This window comes from Cnephaeus nilssonii (assembly GCF_951640355.1).
Source record: "Cnephaeus nilssonii genome assembly, chromosome: 9".
Classification (NCBI taxonomy): domain Eukaryota; kingdom Metazoa; phylum Chordata; class Mammalia; order Chiroptera; family Vespertilionidae; genus Cnephaeus; species Cnephaeus nilssonii.
In genome coordinates this window covers 64,993,951-65,019,608 of record NC_137080.1, presented here as the reverse complement: position 1 = coordinate 65,019,608, position 25,658 = coordinate 64,993,951, and the positions used below count along the sequence as shown (strand labels likewise).

The following is a 25,658-nucleotide window of genomic DNA, read 5'->3' as shown; positions in this document are numbered from 1 at the left end:
ATGTAACTCAGTGTATGGCATAGGGAATTCATTTTTTAAAAGCTATATTCTTGTGGGCTGTTATTAATATTTAAAAACGTCTAATATAAAGCTTAAGTGATTAAATTTTAAAATGCCTTCACCAATGTGTTCAATGTCTGTCTCACTTTCTGCATGTTTACTGTTCAGGTGTGTACATTGAAGAGGTTCTCAGTAAGTGGAAAGGAGATTATGAGAAGCTGGAGCACAACCACACTTACATCCAATGGTCAGTTTCATCTCCTCTGTCTTGAGCCAAGCCCTATTCAATCATGCATGTTTTCCGGACAACATTAATATACAAACATTATTTTTCTGAAAAATAGGCTTTTCCCCCTGAGAGAACAAGGCTTGAACTTTTATGCTAAAGAACTAACTACATATGAAATTGAGGTAATGCAAGCTCATTTTATTTTATATGAGATGGCCAAGTAATATTGCTACTTTATTGACCTGGTAACGACTGAGTCATTTCAGCTGACTTTTTCTTTTCATTAGGAATTCAAAAAAACGAAAGAAGCAATTAGAAGATTTCTCCTGGCTTATAAAATGATGCTAGAATTTTTTGGAATAAAGCTGATGGATAAAACCGGAAATGTTGCTCGGGCTGTTAACTGGCAGGAAAGGTTCCAGCACCTGAATGAGTAAGTGAAGCCCCTGCTGTACATCAGGGCCAGCATGCAGCTTTCCTTCCCTTGGTTGGACTTCTCCATGGAACCCGGGAATTCCCAGAGGAACAATGAGCAGATGGACCCAGGAATTTGAATTCAAAAGCTGGTCTGAAATGCATTGTATTCCCTGTTCTATATTCTAAAACAAAACAAAACAAAATTCCAAGTAGAAATATGGCTGTTCAGCTTCAGAGCTGTTTATTCCTGAAATGGCTCCACTGCCCACAGCCAGAGGCCGGCTTCCCTTTTATGACTTCTTTCTGGTCATTTATGGCTACTGTTTGTACGCAGTTTTCTGAATCCTCTCTACGAGGTAGTGAGCTTCATGGGGCACAGTCTGTTCCTCAAGCTTAGCGCCTTCTTGGATTAAATCCATGAAGTAGGCCTATGACACAAAAGTCATTTTATAAGACTGAGATAGTCTCATATACCAAAAAAATAAAAAATAAAAAAATAAAAATTCAAAGAGGGAAATTAGAATCTTTTAGAATCTTTTCTGTTTAGGTAAAAAACCAAAGGCCACTTTTGGTTCAGGAATCTCAAACCCTTTGAAGGAAACCTTAACAGTTTATTTGGAATGGATTTGCCATATTATTTGTAACTTTCATTAATACTTTTACCCCAAGTTTATTTTTCTTAATATTTTCTTTACATGCAAACTGCCTTATTTTCCCTTTTTAATTCTAGGGTGGCTTATGAGTGCCAGACTATAAAACCAACAGCTTGAAAGCATTTGTTTAGCATGTTATAATTAACTGATCTGGACAGGTACTAAGAGAAAAAATAATTAAAACTACCTAAGAAATTTTTCTTTGTCCAAAACAAATCAGAATTTTGTGCATCAATTAATTAAAATTGTTGTATCTTTCTAGAACGTTCATCTCACTTAAGTAAAATAAGTATTAATGTTTAAGCCTTTCTCTTTCTTTCTTTCTTTCTTTCTTTCTTTCTTTCTTTCTTTCTTTCTTTCTTTCTTTCTTTCTTTTAGAGAGAGAGTAAGAGAGGGAGGGAGGAAGAGAGAGAGACACAGACATCGATTTATTGTTCCACTATTTATACATTCATTAGTTGATTCTTGTATGTGCCCTGACTGGGGATTGAACCCACAACCTTGGAGTATTGGGACAACACTCTAACCAACTGAACTACCCAACCAGGGCTCTTTTACTTTTTTTAGTTATAATCAACACTATTAAAATGGTGACTTGTACTACAATACTGAAGAAAAGGGCATAAAGCTTTATGATCCTGATTAGAAGATCCATTCACTCATAACTGAAGTTAAATTTGACTTAGGGCACTTAAAGCAGAAGTATGTAAGTCTCTGCCTAAGCAATGCTGGTAGCTATCTCTAGACAGAGTTTCTAAGCTCTTACGTCATACTGTCAAAGAAAGCTGTATGCAAGGAGCCTATTGACACGAAGGATGGCGGAAGTAAATCTTTGGAGAGGACGGGTAGTATCTCATCTTTCATGTACTCATGTTTATCGTTTTAGAGAATCTCTGCCTCCAATTTGTTTTTGGTTGGAATAGCAATCTTGCTTAGCAAATGTTTGTTGAACGAATAAATGATGAACAACATATGTTTGTCAGCTTAAATCCTCCTGGGGTTATATTGTCAGACTTCTAATTGATAGCTGGAAACAGAGCCCTTCTGAAGGTTTTAGTTAAATGATTTCCTGGGGTGAGTCAGGGGAGGGGAGTCTGAACTGGCTGCCATGTGCCCCCCCACCCCCCCACCCAACCCGCTCCATGCAGCTTGCTTACTTTCCACCACCCATTGTCTCTTTTTTTTTCCCCTGGCGATTGCATAGAGCTTTTCCAGCTGTGAGTGAATTGCCTTAAAATCTTCCAGAAAACAACTTTCCTTTGAGGTTTAGTTGCTAAAAATTTATATTGCCTAGATTTGAACAAATTACAGGGGACTCTAGGAAGACTTCTATGTCATTTTTTTTCTTCAGTTGGTTTCTTTTCTGATTTATCCTTAAATGTCATAACTTATTTGCGTTTTAACCTATATGACATCTTGAGTTTTTTAGAGTAGACAGGGAACTCAATATTTATTTATAGGAGCCCAGCTGACAAAAAATATTGAATGAAAGTGAAATGAAATAATGTTCAGTGAACAAGTGGCTAGAAGAGGTGAAATATTTTCAAACATGACAGTACAGATATATAAACCAATCACTAAGATGTATTTCCAATTTTATTTGTAATCACCTTAGATGACTGACTGAGTCATATTTTAGACTCTGGAATCTCCTCTAACTTCTATTTTCTGTTTCCTAGTTCTTGCCTTTTGTGTATTCTCTCTTCACCTGCTTGGTCTTCCTGAGGAAGTCCTTACCTCTGTCTAGAAGCCCAGCCTCTCTTGTTTATCAGCTGATAACCCCAAAGACTGCTCACAGTATTAGGAGGATTTTAGCTACTTTTCTTTCTTCCATTTTGTCTTTATTTGTGACATTTATTTCAAATCATATTGAAACACCTAATTTCTTTCTTATATAATTTTGTTCCGTCATCCTGATCTTTATTTTCTTCAACCTAAGTTTTTGTCCTTTTCTACTGTTACATTAATATTTTTAATTGGAGAGTGTGTAGATATAAATGTATACAGAAAATTTATTTTGGCCATTCATCTTGGACCAAATATATGAAATTGAGCTGTTTGCAAATATAGTAAATTTTGTTGTGTCATATAACTCATTAGGATTTAAAAAATATTCTTTCACTTTCCCATACTTCTCTTTATTGTAGACATATGAGGCAGATGTTGCCCAAGAGTTTTGTCACTAAGTTTTTAGATTATACAGAATCTATATTAACCTAACAACTAAGTCAATTGTGCCACTAATGGCATATTGTCCTATCTTCACCCAAATTTATATTGTCCCCAAATACCCTTACTTCCTATTAAAAAGTACAGATTCATAAGGCTGAAACATGCTTTACCTTTTGCCTTCAAAGAATTGAATGTTAAGATAATACTTTTTTGGTAAACAACCGGAAGGATGGTGACAATAAAAACTGCTTGACTTATCTTTTCCAGTGTTTGGTTAGCTCAAATCCTTAAGACGTTTGTTTTGTCCAAACAAACTCTCTTATCAAACTATGAGACCATGGAACCACTCCCTTGTTTCCCTCAAATAATTCATTAACATCCTTTTCCATTCTTCCCAAATAGTTTGCTAGTTATTCCTAAGTGAAATCCTCCAAGCATGTTTGGAAGCCAGGACAGGCATATGCAATGCTTGTAACCAGTAGTTTCTGAGGTATAAAATAGGTTTCAGGAAGTTAAAAGTAAGTGATGGTTTGGTTGTGTTGCAATATTGTGTAAACAAATATCTGGGCTGTTGATGACAATACATGATTAATATATGTAGCTGAAGATTCCTTTTGGATGCAGCCAGGCATGTGCAATAAGGCAACTATTGGGCGGAGTAAAGTGGGGGAGGAAGATTATGAATTGTGACAAAATAGAATTGGGAAGCTTTAATCTGATAATGGCCTTAGTATGGGGACAGGAGAAAGATGATAGTGCTATCTGGGGGAAAGGGCATCTTTGGAATCAATGTCATTGGAAGGAAAATTTAAAATTCTTCGATAGGGAAAGAGGAGAGAGAGGCCAAGCATGGAAGAGAATTGAGTCACTAAGTTGGGGTAGGTACAAATATGGTAGTTCTTAATATCAGATATTTAAATAATAACAATATTATTATTAAATAGTACCTATTATTTATTGAGTTCTTCATGGCTTGCATATTTATCAACTGAATTAATTGTTGCAAGAGTCCAGTGAAGTCCAGCAAATGAGGATACGAGCCTTAGCGAGCCATCGTCATTTCTTGTAGTTGTACGTGTTCTGCTAAATTAGTCAGTGTTGCATCTTTTGTTAGAATCGTTCTAGCAGGATAGAGTGTTTTTTTGCATCTTTCCTTATGAGTTGGCTAATATGGTAGATTTTGCTGACCAGTTAATACTGCAATTCATACTACTCAGTTAATAGCTAATGTTGTGTTTAGATTCAGCACTGGTTACCTGTGACAGGTACAGTACATTGCTGTTGCAAATAAATACTCTAATAGTTGTATTTAAGAAACAACAATTCAACAACAGTGGAAATAAATTTTAATCTAAATATTTTTTCAAATTTGAAGAACTTAAGAAATAAGGAGAATGTATATTATATGTTTGAGTTTCACATGATTGACATTGCATTGAGGTATAAGGGTTTCATACCTTCAAATTTGTTTTTCTTAGTGGTGTCTCTACAAGTCATTACAAGGCTTATTTCCGTAAAAAAAAAACAACATTTTCCCAGTAGTTTTTATTTCCCTGCTTTCCTCCACCTGATTTCCTCACCCCCTCATTTTATTCAATCCTCTCTTTTAGGTCCCAGCACAACTATTTAAGAATCACCCGTATTCTTAAAAGCCTTGGTGAGCTTGGATATGAAAGTTTTAAATCTCCTCTTGTAAAATTTATTCTTCACGAAGCTCTTGTGGAAAATACCATTCCCAATATTAAACAGAGCGCGCTGGAGTATTTTGTTTATACCATTAGAGACAGAAGGGAAAGGAGGAAGCTCCTGCGTTTCGCCCAGAAACATTACAGGCCTTCAGAGAATTTTATCTGGGGACCCCCTCGGAAAGAAGACGCAGAAGGAAGCAAAGCCCAGAAAATGCCTGCCCCTCCCGTCCCCGGTCCTAACAGTCAAACTTCTATGCACAAAAAATCTAAGGACTCCAAAACTTCCTCCTCAGTGGCTCCTGTAAATAGCAAAGCAGCTGAAGAAAAAAAAGCGGCGCCTAAAGAGCCTGGGGAAGCCACAGACAGGCCCTGCGCAGAGCCCAGCAGCGAAGCCGCCAGGCCAGGGGACGCAGAGGATGGGAATGCTGAAAATTCAAATTCTCAACCAGAAGAAACAGTGAGTAATCCCACAGAGAAGAAAGAGAGTGCATCTCCTCCCGAAAAAGATGAAGGAGGTGAAAATCATAACAAAGACTGTGGAAGTCCTGGAAATACAGCTTCCCAGGATGAGGTACTGTTTCAGTGAATTAACAGAAACCCACAAACCAGTTTAGGGAGAGGAGGCGGAAACTGCTGTACGGTTTATCCGAAACAACAGAGGTCACAGTTCAAATTTTAGCCATCTGTTTGTGATTTATGTTGTAAGCATTTTGTTGTTGTTTTTTATTCTGGATGATATTAAGTGTAATAAGATGTTTAAGACAAGACCCAGTAAATGAATGTATTCGGTAACACTTTTGGGATGTGAGTTTACAAATTCTGTGTACAATAATTATTTTATGTATCTGCAAACACTGATGCAGTACTTGGGATATCAAATAAATTATTTTGAGAGGGTGCAGTCTACCTGAAGAAAACCAAGAGGATAATTTCATTATGTTGCCACACCTTTGCCTGTTTTATGGATTCCTTTGTTTTTTTTTAAGCTGGAAAGATCTAGAAGTACTTTGGATTTTTAATTATAAAGTAACTTGGATTGTTTTCATTACAATACCTCAACATGTTTATTTTAGATGAAATGGATGCTCTTGGGGAGCTGTAGCCCCCTCTCCCCCAGCCCATTTGTCAGTCTTGCTGCTGTCTTTTCTTCTTCCCCTCTCTACTCTCACCCGCACCCACCATCTTGTCAGGCAGCACCTCTGTTTCTGGTGTACATTCGGATAAACTATATTGAAACTTAAATGGAGCAGAGTGGGACTTTCAACTGTATGATTTCAAGAATTTGCTTTGCTTGAAATAATAAAAGTGGTTTTTTGTATTAAGTGCTTAAACATTTTTTTTTTTTGATGCAAAAGTCCAAGAAAAGAATTTTGCCTTCTGTGGCTGTTCCTTTCTCATATATTTCTTATAATATTTTAACATTATTATTACATATCAAGAAAAATCATAAACACTGTGGTGAGAAGGTCAAAATATGCATACAAATATAGTGAAAAGCAATGAATAGAAAAAAATTTTCATTTTATTTTATTTAGAAAGGAATTGGCTTTTGTGTGTCTCTTCTGCTTTTAAGAAAAGTTCTATTCACTTTAATCCCCAGAGAATGTTTACTATGTCACATTTTTAATCACATCATAAATCATCTGTTCCATTTATTGATCAGAGGATTTTAAGCAGAGCATTTCTGGAAAATAAACACACCAGCAGTATGCCTTTACAAATATGATTTTATTGCTTTGAAGTTTACATGAAACATCACAGTTGCTCAATCTTGACTTTGTTTATATGAATGTTAGTAACACTCGTGTTGTATACCATATCCTAATAAATATAGAATAGTTACGATTTTTGGTTCCCAAAACATGCCAATTTTTGCTTTCTTATGATTTTGAGAAGTGATTTTTAGGATTTGGGGAAACAATTCTGCTTTTATATTTCAATTTCTTTTTTACATGAACCCTCGAAGGTGGTGTTTGTTGAAGCAATGTCTCCATAGAGTTCAGTAATCAATTTTGTAGGGTTAGCAGGTGAAAATAGCTTGTCATGTTGGGCTAAATTATAGGAATACAATTAATTGAATTAAAAATACCTTATCAATTTGACACACATAATAAAGTCTTTAGACTGTTTTCTAAATGCATAATGTTAAGAACTTGTGACCAGATATTAAGATAGTAAATAGTGGACAGATACTAAAATAAATGGGTATCATCTAAATTACTTAGAAACTGTATGTAGTATGTCAGAACCCTTAGATATAAAAACATTTTATTCAATAATTCAACTTTCAGAATATAATTCCTAATTAGGGGTTTATTTAGGATGTGCCATTTAATTTGAGAACATCTTGTCTCAAAGGAAAAACTGCCTAGCTTCCATTGAAAACAGTGGCCCTTTCCCACCATGTTTTATTTTAAATGCATATTCACATGTAATAGTATGATTCCTACATTTAATCTGTAACTTATGAAAGAGTTATTCATTGGAGAATAACAGAGAGGATATTATTTATTTTGCAGATAAAAATTATGAGTGTCTAGACTTTTTTCTATTAAGAATAATACTTTTACATTTTATAATTTTTAAAAAAGATCTATAGATATGTATTTATGTGTGTCTTACATATGAAACAACCCTTTGGGTTTGACTGATGTTTTGTATCTTTAAAAAGTACCATGTGCTTACAGAAATTTACTAAGAAGCTGTTATAAAAATGCAGTGAAGCATGGCCAAATAGCTAGAAACATTATTGAAGTTTTGCAAATATATAGACTTTATTGTTGTACCTTGGACTGTAAGGATACTAAATATTGGCTATTGATAAAATACTAACTTGCATTTCACAGCAAATCGATGTTATACTGCTTGATTAGTCCAGTGCATTTATGATATTTTGTGCTTTTATATCTCTAAGGAGATGATATATGTGAAAATACTTTGAAATATTGTAAAGTGATAAAGTTATAAGGTATATGTCAGTACAGTAATGGTTTATAACATTAAGAACATTGTTCCCTTATATATTTTCATGCTCGATCTTATAAGAAATTCAAAAGAATAACAATAAAAGTGAAACTATGTCTGCTTTATCTAAATCAAGTCTAGTTCTCAGTTCAAAAAGTACTCTGTATAGTTTTATTTTAAATTTAGTTTTTCAGACTACTTTTGCAGCTTTAAGGAGAAAATAAAACCGACAACTCAGGAGTTATTAGAGAAGTTCTAAGATTTTTTTTTGCTTAGTATTAAAAATATGAAAATGCTGTATGTAGCACTGTCACGGTCATTATGTTTCCTATTTTATGGTATACTGGTACAGTAACCAACTTTGCTTTTAGCTTTTATACTTTAATCTGAGTGAAAGTATTATCTGGTGAAAAAGGAAAAACAGTCTAGTGTTACATGTGAGTTACTCTTCAAAAATCATTTTAGTAAGTAAACTGCCACATCAAGTGGTTAAAAGTGGGTTGGACTGATGGGTAGAGAATATTTGGTTAATTGTTTAAAGTTAAATTTCTGAAGTTTGTAGTAGAGTTATGGCTGAGTTTATAATCTACTGAGTAACCAAATCAAGAATGTTTTTTGTCTCTTAGAGTTGAGGCTCTTCTAACCTGAGAAAGGGGGCATCCTTGATCCTGCTGGGTTGGGGTTGGCATCAGTGGGCCTTCCATGTCTGTTGGGGGTGAATAGGGATCTTTTGTTAGAGGAATAGTTTTGAAGATATCTATTTTGTTTCCTACTTAGAAAACCCCCCTTTCTCTTTTGGGGTGTATGTGTTAAATACCAGGCAGGCAGGAGTTAGACATGCTAGAATCATTTCAGGTGTAGGTGTAGTTGTAGAGAATGATGGCCTGGGATAATGTATGATCAAGAAAGTTAGGAGTGAACATACTGTATATTGACTTCTTTCAACTTTGAATTCTGTAGTGTTTATTACAGGAACAGACGTGTGTGGGTAATCTCTAGGGTGACAGCAAGTACTACCCTGCTTCCTTCCCTGTTCTAGTTTTCCAGCCTACCCAGCAGCTTGTGTTCAGGGACAGACTGTTTTTAGAAACCTCTTATTATGAAGTCAATATAGTTATACTGGTGAATGTCTGGAGATGCCCAGATGTGCCTTAACTAACGCAAATGGTTTTCATTCACAAGTTTAAAGTTTTACTCCATTGTAAAATCTTGCCATAAGGAATGTTCCACGAATATCAATTATTTTAATGACTTTACTTTGGTGCTTTTTCATTTTGGAGAAATTTCCATTTGTAAAGTAGCATCAGTTCACAAGGAACTGTACTCACCACAATGTTCAACACCATGTTATAGTTGACAAAAAGTGTTTATAGTAAAATGGCTTAACTATATTATTTCATTTATTTATGGTTTTGCTTAATTTTGTTACATACTATACTTTTCATTTTAAATATCTCTGTTACTACAAGTAATTTCTGTGTTTTACTTCCTGTTCTTAGATGCAGATGGATGCAGAATTGAATTCTATTAGAGAAATTATTTAAAGTTTACTTCCAGTAGGTGGTTGGAGGAACCTGAAATTAATTTTTAAACTTTTATGCCATAGTCTTATTAGAAACATTTACAAAGCACTGTTGCTGCCTTTTCCCTAGATTAGAGAGAATGTTTTTGTCATCTCCTGTTTTCCTGATCTGTTGAAAAACTTAATGTTTTAGTTATTTGTGGGAAAGAACTTCTTAATAAGTTTGTCTTCCTGAATTGAAGCTTCTATGTAGAGGATACAATTAATCGTCTTGTTTTATGGTCCAAACTCTGCCCGGAAGTAGAGTTCAGAGAGGAGAGGTGACTGAGAACCGGAGTGGGCATCTCGGCGAAGTGGAGCCGGCACTGCCTGCAGCCTCTCCAATGGCATGACGGGTCCTAGAGCCAACTCTGCGCAATGAGGCTGTGGGGCCTCATGACCTCTGACTTCTGAGGAAAGTGGGCCACTGTGGACTCAATACACCACTCTAATAAGCATACTTTTTCATGAAATATCTGTTATTTATTTGCCACCATTTTATAGTTTAGAAAATTGTGAGCAATTGGACACGTGCTAAATAAATTATAGCTGTATCCTTATATCTATCTTGGGAAACATTGTAATACCAATTCCACATAGGTATTTCCCCAGTTTTTCAATTAGAAATTATTTTAGATTGTTCTTTCATATATATATATATATATATATATATATATATATATATATATATATATATATCAGTTACTACAAGTAATTTCTATGTTTTACTTATATATAAACATATATATATGTTTTTTCATATATGTATTACATATATATGTGTATGTTTATGCCTTTTCATAAAGTATTTTGTGTATTTTAAAAATGAAGTGAAAGGGAAAAGGCATGGATGCTCACTTGCTGCGCCAAAAGACCTTTTTAAAAAATAATCAGAAACCTTATGAAGGTATAAGCTACAAAGTTTATCATATTTTTATTTTTAAATTACAATGGAGTTCATGGAACAGTTTGCATTACTGGAGTGGTTTAAGTAATACATTTTGATCCTAAGAAATGTTCAAGTGCAGCACTCATTGGTGAAATGTGCATTTTTTCCCAATGCTGATGGATTTTGTTTCATGTGAAGAAAAGAAAAACACAAACTGAAACAAAAGATTAGAAACAGTAGCAAGAAACTCACTGCAAAAATATATAACTCATTATAGGTTCATGCAAGTGCCGGGATGATTGGAAGCTGATGAGGAATGATCTACAAGAGCTTTATGGTGGGGACATGCCTTCAGAATCAGCTCTGTTTGTGCCAAGGAGATGATGGATTGGTGTGGAAACAGAATCCCATTAATACTCTCATTTGGACCGTGAATTCCACCTACTCCACAGGAGACTGATAGTATTAATCAAATGATCACATACCAAGTTTAATTCCTTTGCTGGTATGAATTGATAGTTGGTGGTTTTACAACAAAAAATTAAATTGAGGGACTGGCTGCAGATAAGTGAAGATTTAGGGATAAGTTGTTGATTAATGAAGTAACTATCTCCTGTACCATCAAGAGTTGACAGCATACTAATCATGTGGCATTACAATTCAGAGAAGCAAATGAGACCAAGTGCTGGCTACTTTGACAGCCATATTTATTTTCCTTTTTACAAAAAGGGCACTTATTTGTTCCCTAAGGAAGATACTGCTCTTCTTCAGTGTTACCTGAGAAGATAGTTGGCCAATTGGATCTAGTCACTATTTTAATTTGGGAACTATTGTGTCCTTTGTATTTGAGGTATTTCAGGAAAATGGGTATGATTCTTAAAAAGATGTGTCTTGCTTCCCACGTAGGTTCTGACTCTCCAGCAGCCACCAGGCCTTCTCTGTTCTCTGTGTGCTGCTGCGGTATGAATTATAGAATGCTGTGCATGTCTGTTAGTACCAATACCCTGTGTATGTGGTAGGAGATGTAACCAATTTCTGGATCTGTATGATACTGTGAAACACTTCTTTTATAATTCTGTAACTGTATGGCAGTGTCATGACAAAAAATGTATCAGAGCAATAGTTCTGTTGCTTCCTGCTGGGTTTTGAAATATTGTTTCTGAACTAATATATTTTAGAGTTCCTTTAGAGTAATTATTTTAATAACTATTGCCAAATACAAATCCTGTAAAACAAATAAAGGCCTAACTTCATCTTAGTTAACATTTTAGCATTACGTTAGAGTACATTATGTTGATTTTGCATGATTAAAATATTTTTAAAGGTCTGGAGCAAATGACTTGCTATTTTTCTATGAGTAGACATATGTATGTTTTATGATTATCACATGAGGTCAACATTATTTCCTTTTATGCTCCAATATAAATACCTTATTTTGGAGGGTGGAATCTTATTTACACATAAAGTCATTTGTGTTGTGAAATTTTGGAGTGCAGATCACATGTGTAAATACTTGGATGTTTATTGTTCTCTCTTTTTTACTTTTCTCTGATGCAAAATATTAAAAGTATATTGAATACAGATGAATGAAAATGAAAATCTAATGAGATGAATTTTTTTTTCACTTAATTGGGCTAGTCTTTTTAAAAAGTCAAATTTTTTATTAAGAAAAATGCAGTTATGAGGTGAAATGAGAAGGTTACTCTGATATCAAAAGACAATGTGGATAAAGATGAGGAAAAACAACATTTGAGCTTGGTTGTATTGATCTGTTCCAGCAGGAAAGAAAGGATGAGAGAACTAAGATTAAACTGTGGTAAGAGAATGAAATCACATTGTGTATAATTGAGAGAGAGAGGGAGGAAAAGATGAAGGAGGAAGGGAGAGAGAGAGAGAGAGAGAGCGAGCGCAAGCGCGAGCGAGCGCAATATGGGTGAGTGAGCATGATTTTAACTGCAGCCTTTGAGATGAATTGTTTAGTAGAGGAATTCGCACAAGCACTTCTTGTCATAAGGGAAGAGTGGACACATTCCAGTAATGGGATATAGAGAGGTTTTGTTTTCCCCAAAGGTTGAATGTCTGAGGGCAATGTATAATCTTAAAACAATGGAGATTCTCAGTATAGTGAAAAATTCAGGACTGAGTCTGCATTTCTTCAAGGAAGCAAAAATTTAATATGGAAGAGAGTTTAGAGAAAAGATTTATAACATGTTCCTTATGCTAAGCCTCAAATGAATGCAAAGCAGGCAAGCTGGTGTTTCAGGAATGGAAGGAAATCCCAGCCTGGATGAAAGCAATGATGAGCAGGTTGGCTTGTGGGTGATTTTAAGCTTTGGCGATTGTGACAGAATAAGGAGTCAGACTGATACAGGGAACTTGTAAGGATTATCCTGCCTTGGGCATTATCCCTATGAATACCTAGGATGAATTGGAAGAGCATTTTAAAATAGATTACTAACGAGAGAGATTAGAGAACCAGCAAGGATTTGACTTAAATACTCAGGAAGACTGGGTTTATTGATTTTGTTATAATAGTTAGCATTCTACTATTTTTATAACCTTAGTGTATTGTCCAATACTACCAAGGAATACACTAATCTTTTCAAATGATGAATAACATTTTTTTCTGTGATTGAAATAGGTTGTTTTATCTACTCTCAGCTTTAGAAAGGGAAGAGGTGAGGAAGAAGGAATAAACAAAGAAGTAGTAGATGACGTGAACCCAATGAGATCTGACAGCTTATATTAGAGTGCTGAGGTTGTCTGAGATCTTTGAATAAATGGTTTAACGGTTGTCAGAGAGAGAAGTTCAAGAAAAAGCCCTGAAGCAGTAAAAAAGTAAGGGCAGAGGCACTTTGTTAAATGGGGAGAGCTGGCTTGGAGACCAGATAGACTTGGGTCCATATGGCAACATCATCATTTATAGCTGGCTGAGTGGCTGTGGGCAAGTCACATAAATTCTCTGGGTCTCTAGTCTCTCGTCGGTAATACATCTACTTTGTGAGTTTCTTGGAAGGATTAGAGTGTAGGTGAAATGCCAGGGACATATTGAAGGCACTCCTGTATAATGGCTGCTAGTGTTCTAGACAAAATTAAGATCTTTGGGCACAACTCTGTGTTGCATTTGTCTCAATGGAGGTCAATCTAATCTTCTAATGTATGCATATCAGGTTTACAGGACAAAACAAACATTTTAAGTTTTACTTATGACTTTAACATCGTTCTTACTAAAAAAAAAAAAAAAGCTATCAAGTATGGAATTGATGATTTTATATTAGACATATTGATATTGACAGGACAGAAAATTTCCCTCGCTGTGAATATAGTGAATGTACAAAACAGCTCTTTATCACTTCCTTAATTTTTTAAACTGGTTTCCCTTTGCCAAGAAAGAACTGAAGCCTTTTGATCAGGATCAGGATTAGTTTATTTTAGGAAACCATCAGTATTGATTCTTATTGAAAGGCAATTTTAACTTCAAACCTTCCACTATACATTTATTTCACATCCTAGTGGAAATCCACTTAACAGTTAACACTATTTAAAAATGTGTATATAATTAATACTATGAACATGGTGGCCCACTTGCCATTGTTTTTGTTTGTTTGTTTTTGCAATTCATAACTAGGCAGATGAATAATATTGTGCTAAATAAATATTCAAATCTTTCAAAATTCTGAATTGTAGGTGTCTTCATACTAAATTAAAATGGGGTGAGAGGTCTCGGGCTATTGTCTTGTTCAACTGTTTATCCTTTCAGAATGTCAGACACATACATAAGACATGAAATAAATTCTCATTGACAAATAGAGGTTGAACATTTTCAGTTTCTCTAGCATTCATTTCAGCCAGTTTCCTCTCATTTTATCTGTTTCAATGTCCAGAAATGGGAAGGGAAATTATACTTTTAGAATTGGCAGTGAGTGTGGGTCCTAATTTTGTAGATAATGAAGAGAGGTGACATGACTTGTCTCCCTCAAATGCTGCAGATGCAAGAGCTTGAGGTGGGGCCCATGCCCCCTGGCTCTCTATTCAGTGTGTTTGCTCTGGGGCCTCTTTGAACTCATGACCACCCTTTAATAATTAAAATGAATTCCAAAGCATCAGCTTACCTATGCTGTAAATATTAATCCAAGGCTAAAGTCCTCTCCATGAAAGAGGCTTTCTCACCATTTAATGTATTTTCCACCAGCTAGTGTTTATGTTTAGCAGGTTTAGAAGCAGGTTTAAACATTTTTTGGGGGGAAAAAATACCCACTGAGGCTCTGAAAATGGACTTGAATATGGCCATCTTTGACTGTACTTTTCTGTACACAAGTAGTTCTTTTAGACCTCCTTCTGAAGTAATGTGAAGCTGACTATATTGCTCTCACTCTGACATTTCTAATCTCATCCAATGGCATCACTTGATCCCCAAACTGGAAACCAGGGAGCTATCTCTGAATTTTCATTTGTCAACACATCCAGTTTGACAACAAATTCTGTTTATTCTACTCAAATCTGTCTACAATCCACCCCTTCTTTTGCACCCCCATTGCCTCCATAGACCTTTATCTATTGCAAAATACTCCTATTTTCCCTCTGCCTTCAGAGAGAATGTAGCCTTCACAAGACACCATAGTGTATCTTTGTATCTTGGGTGCTTAACACTGGGTCCAGTATGTAATAAACAATAAACAGTCAATATTTAGGGATAAATTTAACATAATACATGCAAATCTGTACATTGAAAACTACAAAAAGTTGTTAAAAGAAATTTTAGAAGACAATAAAAATGAAAGATACCATATTCTTAAACTAGAAAACCCATGGTTAAGATGTCAATTCTTCCCCAATTGAATTTAAAAATGTTTAGCAGTGATTTCTTGAAAAGGACGTATCTGAAATAAGATATCTTCTTCAAGACAAATGGCCTTCATAATGAATTACTTTGTATGACAGTACAAAAATTTATATAGAAACAATTCATACATATTTAATGCTTTGATTGACAATCTCAGATCATAGTTTCTTCCTGATTTCTTGGGCTACTTAGCAACAAATGCCATTAATGGGTTTTAAACCTATTTAACAGAAGTTTCAATTTTGAGGTTATAAAGAGGAAAGTAAGTACATGGACCTACTTTTCCTGCTTGGGTTGACATTTTAAATAAGATGAAGTAATTTTAAACTATAGTCAGTGGGTCAACCAAGTAACAGGTGCGAGCACGAGACGGAGTGTCTCTATAAGAGAAGCACCTGGAGCCTTTGGCAGAATAAAGGCAGTTCCCTTGGCAGTTCATAGAGAGCTGCTTTTTCCTCTGGTTTTACACATAAGAGCAAAATTCTGATTGACAGTAAAGGCTGCCCTTTAAGAAATAGCTTTTTTCCTTGATGTTTAATGTTCAGGTTGTACTACTTGGATGTGAGCTTTTCTTTTTCCTTCATGTTGACAACCAAATTGAAACTAAAAACTCACTTACTTTGAGGTTTCATTAAATGGGAACCCTATGGAAATTTTCATAGATGGAAGTAAGTGGTCACCCAAATTCCTTTAACCCCCATTCTTTATGAACATTTCTAAGAGAGGCTGTGTTATATACTCAGAAAAATATTTGAACTAAAATAGACTTTGTGAATAGGGTGGTTCCTTATTTTGTTTGTTCTACTTTAGCTTATGGTAATGAACTAAAATTATAAAAGTATAGTAAGTGCAGACATCTCACATAGCAATATGTTTACAGATACATCTCATAGGGCAAGTTCACAAAATTACACTAACCTCAGACGTATAAAGAAAATATAGCACCATTTCTTTCTTGTTTTAAAAAATAGGTTTAAGACTCTATTTTAAGATAATTTTTAAAACAAGAAAAATTTCTTGGGTTTCTTTTTTTCAATTATAGTTGACATACAATATTGTATTAGTTTCAGGGGTACAATCCAGTGATTAGACACTTATATAACTTACTAAGTGATCACCCTGATAAAACTAGTACCCATCTGACACCATACAGCTCATCTTATCTTCCTCATGAGTTCCGCCTTGTTGATTGGTAGCAACATCTTGGAGTTGCCAATGGGAACTATTTCTATCACTTCATGTCTATATTTCCCCTTTTGGTTTAAACATCTAGACTATTCAAAATGTGAATCAGGGTTGGACTAACAGCCTCTTTGGAACGAGCCTGTTTCTTTTGGAAAATTACTAGCCATTCAGCTTTTATCCTCTGCTCTCTTTTTTTGCCCAATGTGATTTCATGACATATTGAGGTGGCTTCACGGAACATTTGTGGCAGTAGATGTTCTCTGGGCACAACTGTGGATTGGCCGGGCTAGGCTGCTTGTGAATTGGCAGCTGCTAAAGTTCAACTGGTCTCATCTGGCTATTTGACTTAACCCTGATGGTGACCGTGATGGAACTGACAGCCAATCTTGAGGTTCCTACCAACACAGCCACATCATTTAGACTCCAAGCTTCTGCAGGGTCACCAATGTGGGCTCCCCTGGGTCTCATGTCTATGGGAAACCAGAAATACTGATGCATGCTCATTTTTTGATCTACCTCCTAAAGGGTTCAGCCCACATTGGTTACCCAAGGAAGTGCGATACCTGGCTTCCTTATACATCTAAGGATATTCCTAATCTGAGTTGAAAAGGTCACTTATATAGAAAATAAAAAAAGAAAACAATATTACCCCTATAATAATAGACTTTTTTTTGTGGGGGGGGGTAAGAATCTCTAGTTGGAATAGGCTTTCGAAATCATGAAGTCCAACATCTGCATTCAACTCATCAAGAAACACATTTAAAAAGATTTTTTCTACTTTGTGGCAATTTGCTGTTTCGATTTAGATCTAATCTAGACCTCTCAGCCCCCAGTTCCCTGCTGTTTCTATGATGTACTAAGCAGGTATCTGTGTAGTTTCCTACAAGATGCAGGTGAAAAGATCTGTTAAACTATATGCTAAAGCCTACCTATATAGTCATCCTTTGATCTGAATTAATTAAATAAACATTGTAGTTTTGCAGGCACCTGTGTGATAGAGAAAACTTGGGTTCTGTGATTTGAACCCCATCTCGGTGATTGAGTCATGGGGCCTTGGCAAAGCTTACCTACACTCCATGAGCTCCAGTTTACTTGTCTATAAAGGGGAACCATAATATGTGCAGTCTGAAAGTTAAAGAATTGCAATGTTCTTGACACAGATAGTTAATATAACTATTATTGTTGTTGGTATTTTTGAATATTTGTGGTTTCTGAGTGTTCCTTTTAAAGCTCAAAATTTACAAGAGAAGAGGAAAAAAGGGAAGAAAGAAAAGATACAGAGTCAGATCTCTATATATCTTAGATTATACTTTGATTTTTCTTTAGAGTTTGTTTCCTGGTTAGATAATAATAACACCTAATCCTTCTTTATCTAACTTAATGGTTATGAGAAAAAATTGATATATCACAAATAGAAGAAGTACTGTATAAGTTAATATGTTATTATATTTATAATATAGTTATTTGGGGAATCTTGAATAATCTACTTTATTAAATAAAGAAAATCTATAAACTACCCATCAGGGATTTTAGAGAGAGAAAGAATGTAATATTTAATGGTTCAGAAAGTTAGTTTCTTCTTTATCATCAATATTTTTATGTGAAAAGCAAAAAGATCAGTAAGGTAGTTAGATTTCCCAAAAGTGTTTTTAAGAGAATTTTGTCCATGTAGGTCCGTGGTCGGCAAACTGCGGCTCGCGAGCCAAATGTGGTTCTTTGGCTCCTTGAGTGTGGCTCTTCCACAAAATACCATGGCCTGGGCGAGTCTATTTTGAAGAAGTGGAGTTAGAAGAAGTTTAAGTTTAAAAAATTTGGCTCTCAAAAGAAATTTCAATCGTTGTACTGTTGATATTTGGCTCTGTTGACTAATGAGTTTGCTGATCACTGTTCTAGGTAAAAGTCTGCTTATAAACATTTATCTCTGCTTTTAATTTTTAGGCCTCCTACATGTGCTCTGTAATTACACAAATGTTATTGCTGATTTAGACTAAAGTATGGGAATTCTAATAAAAGAAATATCCTGCCCTAGGTAAAATTTTCAAAGTGCCCATTAATGTGATAAATCCGATAATTTTTGATGGGAACTATATGTAGATCTGTAGACTGGGTAATCCATCATAAAAAAGCTGCTTTCAACTTTACCTAATTATCTTGCTAAGTAACTTCATTATTGACACCAGGGAGACTTGTCTACGTCCACTGTCTCCCTAGTATGTGTATGCATTGATATTCCTGCAAGTTGGGTGCAGCACCATTTCATCAGGAGATGTTTTCTTCTTATATGGCAGGGAATTATAACTGGAATGGTTTGATTTGGGAATTCCTCCCCCATTACCACTTCTCATTCCACTACTACCAATTTGAATAAATTGTTATTCTAGAAATTAAACTAGTAACACTAATAAATAATAGATGAGATTGCTTTCTGCAGTAGTCAACTTCTAAGACAGGCTGTCTGTCTGAAATACTTAGGAATAAACTTAACATATTATGTGCAATATCTGTACATTGAAAACTAGAAAATATTGTTAAGAGGAATTAAAAAAATAAAAAGGAACAATACCATATTCTTAAATTAGAAAACTCATATTGCTATGATGTCTATTCTCCCCAGATTGATCTGCAGATTCAAGCTCAATGGAAGCCCCAGCACTTCTTTGTAGAAGTTGACAAACAGATTCTAATAGACATATGAAATGTGAAAGTTTTAGAATTTCAAAAATAACCCTTTAAAATAAAAAATAAATTTGGAGGACTTATTTCCTGATTTTAAACCTTACTTGAAAAATACATGACCAAGACTGTGACCTTGGTGTAAGGATAAACAGGTCAGTAGAATGGAACAGAGTTCAGAAATAGACCAACGTATATAGTCAATTGATTTTTCACAAGGTGCCAAGGTAATCTGTTCAGGAAAGGATAATATTGCCAATAGGTAGTGCTGAGATAAATGAGTATACAAACAGAGAAAAACTTAGACTTGACCCCTAACTCATACTGTACACAAAAATAAATTCAAAGCAGATGATAGATATGAGCAAAATCTAAACATAAAACTTCTAGAAGAAAACAGAAAATTTTCAGGATTTGAGGACAGGCAAAGACTTTGTAGATAAAACATAACCCCATCCATATTAAAATTAAAAATGTTTACACTTCCAAAGACACCACCAAGAAACTGAAAAAGTAAGCTGTAAATCAGAAGACAGTATCTGCAATACTTATATCTGGGAAAGCTTGCAGCCAGGATGTGTAAAAAACTCCACAACTGAAAAATAAGAGAAGTGACAGGAAAAAATGTGGGCAAAAGATCTGAACAGACACTTCACAAAAAACACATACAATAGCCACTAAGGACATGAAAAAAGGACATAAACAGATCATTAATCATTAGGAAAGTGTAAATTAAAATCATAACAAGATACTTCTACAAATGTACTAGAATGTTAAAATTAAAGAAGACTGACATATTGAGTGTTGGAAAGGATGTGGAACAACTAGAACTCTGATACACCGCTATGTTTATTTTTTGCTTCATCATTTTTAGATTGTGGCATCTTTAAGCAATTGCATGATGTTCAACACAGGGAAATAATTTCTTGAACTTGTTCCTTATTGATAATCTCTTTCACATCTGTCCTTTTGTCCTGGCTTTCTAACTAGTTTCTAATTAATCTCCCTACCCACAATTATTCTACAAAACCACCATGTTAGTAATCCTTCTAATGTCTTTCCCTAATCAAATCACCTCCCTTCTCAGAACCCTTCACTTTGCTAACTGAATAACATCAGACTCATTAGTTTGACAGTCATTATCCTATCTTTCCTAACAAATATCCCACTATTCCCTCGTGAATGACACATGTTCTAGCTGTAACTGACCACCAGTCATTCCTTAATTATCTCCTTTGCTACCTCGACCCTTTACTTATGCCTTCTTTCCACTTGGGATGCTTTTCACTCCATCTTTGCCTTTCTAGATCTCAATCTCACCAATCTTCCAAACCAGTTTGTATGTCCCCTTCTCTACCATCACTCGCAACTGATGTGATCCCACCTACTTAAGCATTTGTCCTTTCTCTTGCAGTTGCTTCTATATTTGGTTATAAATTCTTAGAGGGCTGGGCGTGGTCTCTGACATCTTTATTTCTCCCACAGCAGTGGCTTTGAATCTAGTAGGAAAAATACACAATTGAGTGAATATGTAGAGTGACTCATGCAAGTTGACATGATTGAGAAGAGAAGAGTGAGGGAGGGCCATAGCCTCTATCTCCCTATTCCTTGCTCTATGACTTTTTACACCATGGATGTTGGGAAAATCTCCCATAGGACTTTGAATTGCCTTCAGGAGAGAGACAAGGAGAGCACATTGCTCCAGACATGTACAATTGAATCCAGGAAGCTAGTAAAAGTTTCTGCAGGGAATCATCTTCGCAGAAAGATTAGCTTAGATGCCTTTTCTACTTTTAATCTCATATAGTAGTAGAGCAAATGGAATGTGAAGCCCCCAATTGAAACTGTGACTATTCATTAGATCTTTTCATATATATTGTTTTTTTTCTTTTTAAATGGAACCTGATTGGAGGCTTATAGAATATTTTGTATATGGTCAATACTTTATAAATGGGTCTTAAAGTTTTTTGTGTGTGAGGAAGTCTTTCACAAAACAGATGGCACTTTTTGAAGGCATTAGCTTCCACCAGAATTTGTCATGGCACACTCCCTAGGCCACTGTTTAGCACCATGGTGCTGTTTGAGAAGAGCCACATGCCATCTTGACCAGCTTGCTCAAATCATTGTTTGTTCTAATAAAAACAATCTTTCTGTAGGCTGGCTTGACACTCACTATAAGATCTTAGACCTTTCATCAAATCGTACACACAGTACTATAAAGTACATTGGCTTGGTTGTAGCACAAATACATTTCTTGTGTGGGTAAAAATGTGAGCATTCGCCTATGACATGATACACATATGAATTTATGCTATTTTAAATGACCAAAGTGGAGGAGATGGGCAGAACAAGCACACCAAGTGGTGGAGGCTGGTGGCTGTCCTCCAAAATCCATTCTACTTTTGTTTCATTGGGATGAAGTTGTATCTGGGCACATGGTTGTTCAGCCACAGACTCATTTCCCAGCCTCCTCTCCACTATGTGAGGGCTTGTGATTTAATCCTCAAGGGAGAATGTGAGAGAAGTGACATGGGAGGGGCTTTGTAATAGGAGTGTGTGCTCTTTTCCTTCCACAGATGGAACTTAAATATGCCCACAATCCAGCTTCCACCACACAGCAAGGTCAATACAGAGCAGAGGTGGGCAAACTTTCTCTGTAAAGAACCAAATAGTAAATATTTTCAGCTTCATGACTATACAGTCTTGGCTTTATAGTGTGAAAGCATCCGAAGATGACACATAACAAATGGGCATGCTGTAATCCAATAGAATATTATTTATAAAAGCAGGTGGTAGGCCAGATGGGGCTCACAAGCCTACAGCTTTCGAACCTCCCTTTCCTATGGCAAAGACACTCTATGGGAAAAAAGAGGTGCCTAAATGAGCGCATGGAGCTGCCCACTAGACCAGACCAGACCACGCACCTCTGGACTATTAATGAGAGAGAAGTAAACTTCCTTTTCTGTAAGCTGCTGTATCCCAGGGCCTCTTGTTTAGCAGTGGGCTTTTCCCCTAACCAGGACACGTAGCAGACATTGTTGTCCTTCCTCAGATGCAACTTCACATTTGAAAGCAGAAACTTTCAGCTGGACTCCAGCAATTAGAAGTGAACTCACCACTTCTCCCAAGTTGTCCTACTTCTCCCAAGAAGTCTCTAAGTCATTCCTTCCTCCCATCCATTTAAGAAAGATACAGTTTTCTCAGTGGCCATCTATCTATTCAGCCTATTGTCTTACATTTTCTTAAAACTGACACAGTTATTCCCAGGATCAATATTGACATCTCCAGAGCTGCCTGGGAGCAGAGAGGAATCTAGATATTATATGTGAAGAAGGTAAAATTTTGTCAGGGGTCATTTCTCATCCCTCCTCCATCCAAAGGCCTCTTTCCTCAGGTGTCTCTTCTATATCCTACTCCTGGAGCATTGCTTTTTCATCACTGTAAATTAAAGTGATAGATGGTAAAACTTAATATGTATGTCCTTTTCCCCAATTTGTCTTGTCTTGTTTTGTTTTTCCCCCCTCAATCATAAATTACATGGCCTTTACAGAAAAACTTGAAAATATAAAGTTAAAAGTTTTGCACAGTACAACTCCCACACATAACCATGGCTAACAATTCTGGTGTATTTGCTATTTATGTTTGACTTGTATTTAGGCATAATTTAAGAAAACTTCAAAATCCAAGGGATAATATTCAGTAATTAAAGCAAATGGAATTGGTGAATAATAGGCAGCTTGGTCAGTGTTTTCTGCCTGAGGATCAGGGAGGGCTTGATGGAAGAGGTAATATTTCAGTTTGTTCTTATAGTATAAGCAGCATTTTGAAGGAGAGAAATAAGAAAAAAATCCTATGATTAAAAGAAAAGCATGAAGGCATTAAAATATACATGTGTATGAATAATTTAATGGCTGACTGTGTTCTTGAAGAAGGATTAAAATTTTGTGCTCATTTCCTTGTTTATGCATTGGGGGTAGTCCTATTTGAAAGATTTTGAACTCTTCAAAGGAAAGGTGCCTAAAAATCTACAGAATAACTGAGGTATCATCTTTTTGTCATTCTTACCATCTATAATGATTTTATTCACTATAATATAAATAATTCTTCTCATAGTGGTTTCTATTAAAAATTCATAAGAAAAAGATATTGCAAGTTTTAAATATCTGTTTATCTTCTAGACTTTTATTTACATGGAAAAGTTATCAGAAAATCATACTTATTCTAGGTTAAATGAGAAGAACATTAACTTAATTTTTCTTATGTGTTTTTGGATGTTTCTGACTGCCGTAGAAGTGCCTCACAATAACTTATAAAATTAGTTTTCAGTTTCAATCATCATTAATTTGGCTGTCTCAAAATCAGGCTATATATTATTCAAGTACCATTCTTTAGTGTCATGAAAACAAACCACTATTGTGTGTGTTGAAAAATAAACATTTCAGTTGCAGATACTTGCAAATAGTTCAGAGTATGTGTTATTATGACAGCAGTTACACTTCCAATATTTCTGCTTCTCAGGTAAAAAGAAAATCTAAAAAGCAACAGTACAAAAACATATTGACAAGTAATCTACCTAAATATCCACATGAATACTTGGAAATGTCAGATCTTTACTCACTGTAATCTTGAATTCCCCATCTATATATATAAAAGGCTAATATGCAAAGTATCCCGTCGGGAGTTTGACCGGGAGACTGGTTGTTGGATCACTCACTATGACGTGTACTGATCACCAGGGGGTGGCGCGGAACATGGTGGGTGACCAGCAGCAGCGGCAGGGCACTGAGGGAGCAAGGGAAGGAGGAAGCAGGAGGCAGGGGGAAACAAGGAGGTGGTAGTGTGTGGGCAGTGAGGGAAGGAGGAGGTGGTGAGGGGGCGGGGAACCTGATTGCTAGCCAGGCCTAGGGACCCTACCCATGCATGAATTTCATGCACTGGTCCTCTAGTATCATATAAAATTGTACAGCATTACATTTAAATTTAAGATTATATTCTAATGTTCATGTGGAATAAATAAAAAAAATACCCTATTTATGCATACCTATGCAAGAGTAATTTCACTGTCACATTGCAAGTTGAGTTGTATAGTTTCATTTATCAAAAATGTTTATTTCTTAAAATTTTATTGTTGAGAGTATTATAGAGTTTCTCCCCTCCCCGTCCCCCACCCCCACCCCATTAGCCCCTTCAACCAGTTCCTGCCCTGCCCTATGCCTTCACCACCGCCTTCACCACCCAATTGTCTGTGTCCATAGGTTATGCAAATATGCATATAAGATCTTTATTTAATCTCTTCCCAAGTAACCCCAGCCCCCTTCCCTCTGAGATCCCTCAGTCTGTTTCGTGTTTCTATTCCCCTGGTTCTATTTTATTCAGCAGTTTATTTTATTAGATTCCTTGTTTACTTATTTTGATTTTTAGATTCAATTATTGATAGATATGTATTTATTGCCATTTTATTGTTCATATTTTTTTACATTTTTTTTCTTCTTCTTCTTCTTCCTCTTCTTAAAGAATACCCTTCAACATTTTATATAATACTGGTTTGGTGCTAAAGGAGTTCAACACCACCAAACCAGTATTACATGAAAAACAGGTTTATTTTTAAAGGGAACTCCAATTCAGGTATGACAAGTGTAGAAAATAAACTCAAGTGTACAAGAAACATCCCGGTTCTTATGTCCTTTAAATCAAATTAAACAGGCTCTGACTCAACCTTACCAGACTAAAAGGAAATACACTGTCCGTCAGTACTGGGGTCCCTGCTTCCTGTAGAATCATCTCAACATCTGGGAGGTCACAAAGTAGGATCAGGGAAAGGGCTTCTACTTGCTGGGCCATCATGGTCCTTGCTGATATGTCAGTTACTGGTAAGCTTCAAAATCAGCGCTTCCTTGAAGTTTCCCGGCCCTCTGTTCCACAGCAAGTGGGGGAATAGGGATTTCTGCTGAGGCTGGGGCTGCCAACACCTAGGGTCTCTCCTCTCGAGGGGCACCAAGGAGCCATCCTTCTGTAGTCTTGCTACCTTTTAGCAGGGACACTGTGCACAGTGGTGCACTTTTATGGCAAAAGACTAGATTGAGGGGGTGAGGGGACTTAGAGCCGGCCTGCATCCTGCTTGCCAGGCCCTGTGCCTAAGTATAGGGTGGATTCATTTTACTCTGGACCCAGCACTACCTGTTCATAAGCCATATTCCTTTTGGCCTGCATCTGCCTAGAGGGGACCCTTTTCCAGTGGCACAAAAGGTTTCCTGAACAGACTAGCTGCAGCCCTGTCCTCCTTCCAGCATTGCCATAGAACATAGCACGAGTTGCTGCCCCTTGTGGAAGTCCTCCAATCTCTTGTCCTCTTCTCCCTTCATGAGGAGTGAATGAATCTCTGCT

The 25,658-nt window shown here is 36.0% G+C and overlaps 1 protein-coding gene across 2 annotated transcripts in view; it reads left to right on the top strand.

The window, feature by feature from the left end:
• The window catches only part of OGFRL1 (opioid growth factor receptor like 1), a 35,043-nt gene extending 10,606 nt beyond the window's left edge, over positions 1-24,437 (top strand). For both annotated transcript variants that reach the window (XM_079781434.1, XM_079781433.1), the window contains exons 4-7: positions 169-247; positions 345-411; positions 517-662; positions 5,082-24,437. In XM_079781434.1, coding sequence (XP_079637560.1) covers positions 169-247; positions 345-411; positions 517-662; positions 5,082-5,745 — 956 coding nt within the window. In that variant the 3' untranslated portion in view covers positions 5,746-24,437. The remainder of the gene's footprint in view (positions 1-168; positions 248-344; positions 412-516; positions 663-5,081) is intronic.
• Positions 24,438-25,658: the final 1,221 nt, after the last annotated feature.